This window comes from Miscanthus floridulus, chromosome 9 (assembly GCF_019320115.1).
Source record: "Miscanthus floridulus cultivar M001 chromosome 9, ASM1932011v1, whole genome shotgun sequence".
In the NCBI taxonomy this organism is placed as follows: domain Eukaryota; kingdom Viridiplantae; phylum Streptophyta; class Magnoliopsida; order Poales; family Poaceae; genus Miscanthus; species Miscanthus floridulus.
The window spans coordinates 24936849-24940247 of NC_089588.1; the positions used below are offsets into that span (position 1 = coordinate 24936849).

A 3399-nucleotide genomic window follows, 5' to 3' on the forward strand; every position below is an offset into this window, starting at 1 on the left:
CCAACTTCGCTGCATTTGCCATGGCACACAAGGGCAAGGCATCGTCCGACGTCTCCTTCAACCCGGACGACCCAGCCGAGGCGTACACAAACTCAAGCGCCTACGAGAAAATCACGGAGTACACGGCGGTGGCAAGGTCGATCCATGGGCCGGAGTATGATCCACGGACCGACAACATTGATGCAAACACCGTCATGAGGATTGGACAAGGCAAGAAGCATGGCAGCTACTGGATTGGCGACAGCGTGATCGACATGGCCTCCACTCCCACTCTCTCCCAGATCCGAGCACAGAGCATGATCGCCTCCTCACTCCCGGCGATACGCTCACGGCCGAGCATTTCACAGCACTGGGTCAACACACTCCAGGTTATTCATGTTTTACTCGTCGTACATTGATCTTTACACAACTCTATTTCCTTTGCATTATTGTAACATTAGCTTTGCAACAATTTGTAGGCCCAGGTGGAAGAAGCAAACAGGAGGGCCCAGGAGCTGGAGCTAGGGTTGGCGGCTGAGCGGGCCGCGCGGGAGGCCGACAAACTTGCCCAGGAGAAAAGGTTGGCGGACATTATTGCCTGGATGCAAACTACGACGGGTACTGCTATGCCTCCTGGGTTAATGGGTCCACCTCAGCCTCCTCACTCCGCTACTCTAGTGAGTAATGTCACACATGCAAGGAATTGCTACAATCGCTATTCAACTAATCTTGTCTCATGCAATCTCTTCTCCTGTGTGCAGCCTCAGTCGGTGGATTCGAACAACCCAGCTCAGGGCACTCTGAATGAGCAGATGTTTCCTTCCCCGTCGTCAGCAGGATGGCCACATCAAGGGCCGCTTCAGTGAGTAGCGCTTGTAGTTTCATGTCTTGTTCTCTTCGCAATGGATTTCTGTCCGAGACAATGTTGTTGTCATGCATGTGTTATTGTGACATGTGGTGATGGATTTGAACTACTTGTTGAATGATGTGGAATCCTGTCGAATAATGGATGGAATTACTGTGACATGTGGTGAACGGATGTGATTCATGTGGTATGTGTGATGGATTGTGACATATAAGGTGCTGGATGTGGTATATATGTGATGGATGTGATATATATGTCATATGTTGTGTTTGCAGTGATCGAAAGCAAAAACAAAAAAAAACAAAAAATTTTGGTCACTTTGCCGAGTGTAACACTCGGCAAATAGCCTTTGCCGAGTGCCTTTTGCCCTGGCACTCGGCAAAGCTGCCAAAAAATGCACTACCAGGTCTCTTTGCCGAGTGCCAGTACCCTGGCACTCGGCAAAGTTGTGTACACTACTATGTGTGTTCACAGCTTTGCCGAGTGCCAGGGCTCTGGCACTCGGCAAAGAATTTTCCAAAAAAAATATTTTTTCTTTGCCGAGTGCCGTCTCAGCTGGGCACTCGGCAAAGAATTTTTCAAAAAAAACATTTTTTTCTTTGCCGAGTACCGGGTCAGGAAGGCACTCGGCAAAGGATTTTTCAAAAAAAAAATTTCTTTGCCGAGTGCCGGGTCAGGAAGGCACTCGGCAAAGGATTTTTCAAAAAAAAAAGGAAAAGCTTTGCCGAGTGCCTTCCTGACCCGGCACTCGGCAAAGACGCCGTCAACGGCTGACAGGCAATTTTCTTTGCCGAGTGCCCGACAAACGGCACTCGGCAAAGAACCCTTCGCCGGATGCGGCTTTGTCGTTTGCTCTTTGCCGAGTGTGGCACTCGGCAAAGCCTTTGCCGAGTGCAATAGGGCGTTTGCCGAGTACCCTAGGCACTAGGCAAAGAGCGCGTCTCCAGCAGTGTTTACTAGAATCAGCTGCACTATGAAGCCTGACAAGTTACACAGAGCTAAGTGCAAGGTTCAGTAACCTTTCACAAACTGTAGTCAAAAGATGTACTACTACTAAACTCCTAACTTGAAGACAGTAACACAGAAACAGGTAATAGTAGATAGATGACATGAATCAATCATTGCCATGCAACTGCCACAAATGCTCTATTAAGGCATCCCAAAGTTGGTTATGCCCCTCACTTTCCTCAATCTTCTAATTCACTTCTAGAAATTTGTTGATTCGGTCATTATCCCTCTGAGACTGCACAGGTGGAACATATGTGAACTCAGTGTCATAATTGAAGTCATCCTGTTGTCCTCGCTCATCCTCAATTATCATGTTGTGCATGATCACAGATGCGGTCATTATGTGCCACAAAGTCTTTTGGTCCCAGAATCTAGCAGGTCCACGAACAATCGCGAACCAAGATTGCAACACCCCAAATGCAATTCAACGTCCTTTCTACATGCTTCTTGACGCTGGGCAAAGTGAGCTTGCTTGTTACATTGAGGGTTTGATGCACTCATCTCCATAAGTCTTGCAGTATCCTCTGCATTGGGTGCTCGCAAATATCTCTCTCCGAAGATCTCAACCACAGACTTGACAAACTTCTTCAAGCTCTTAATGACAGTGCTCTCAGCAATATGAATCCAATCATCAAGGAAATCAGCCGGACGACCATATGCTAGCATACACACTGATGCAGCAACCTTCTTCAAAGCACTATGACCAAGCTGTCCACTTGCATTTCTTCTCTGCACAAAGTATGGACAATGAGCTTCCACAGCATTTGCAATGCGCAAGAACAGATCCCTTGACATTCTGTACCGCTGCCTGAAAGTAGCTGGGCCAAAGGTGGGTTCGTCCAGAAAGTAATCCTCCATAAGCCTATCATGGCCAGCCTGCTTCTTCCTGTGAACCAAAGCACGCCCTATCACAGAACCACCAAGTTTTGGTCTCTTGTTGCCCATAAAGTCAGCATACAGAGCCGTTAAAATCTCAAAGTCATTGTTGGAAAACTGGGGGTTTCCAACAGGTAGGATATGGAAGGCCTTCGCCCAGCCGGGTGCTCTGGGCGAAGGTATGTGAAATAAAAGGTGGGCCCAAGCTCAATTAGGGTTTCATTAATGTGTTCACCCACACCTTTACATAGCATCCGGCTTTCCCTTTTATAGGGCACTGTTTGCTACTACTTCATGCACAAATTTGCCCTTTGACAGCTAAGGTACATTCCTAGAATATTCTAACACCAGTACAAATCTTCAGGGGCATCCTGGGTCTTGTCCACCTGCACTGCCTTTGCTTCTTGGGCTTTAGCCTCAGGCCCATGGGAGGCCCGTTTCCAATCTTGGGCCGCGGTGCTGTGAGGGCCCCTTTCTCTCGGGTGAAGATAGCATAGCCTCCACCCGAGCCGCCGGAGCCTCCGCCTTCGCTCCTGAGTCTTCGCCTGTGGAATCCTCTAGACATCTTCAGGGTCGTGCTCGGGCCTCCATCATACCGATGGACAGTGGCGGAGGCCTTCTTGCTGCTGGCGGAGGCCTCCTGGGTTTCTTCCCGAAACGTGCGCGACCTC

General features: G+C 48.9%; 1 protein-coding gene across 1 annotated transcript; it reads right to left on the reverse strand.

Annotated features, from left to right (window-relative positions):
• Positions 1-1768: 1768 nt before the first annotated feature.
• On the reverse strand, positions 1769-2797 carry LOC136479497 (uncharacterized). Its single transcript, XM_066477347.1, has 2 exons — positions 2332-2797; positions 1769-1824 (listed from the first exon to the last, which is right to left on the reverse strand). The coding sequence occupies exons 1-2, from the start codon at positions 2795-2797 to the stop codon at positions 1769-1771; spliced, it is 522 nt and encodes a 173-aa protein (XP_066333444.1).
• Between the last annotated feature and the right edge of the window lie 602 nt (positions 2798-3399).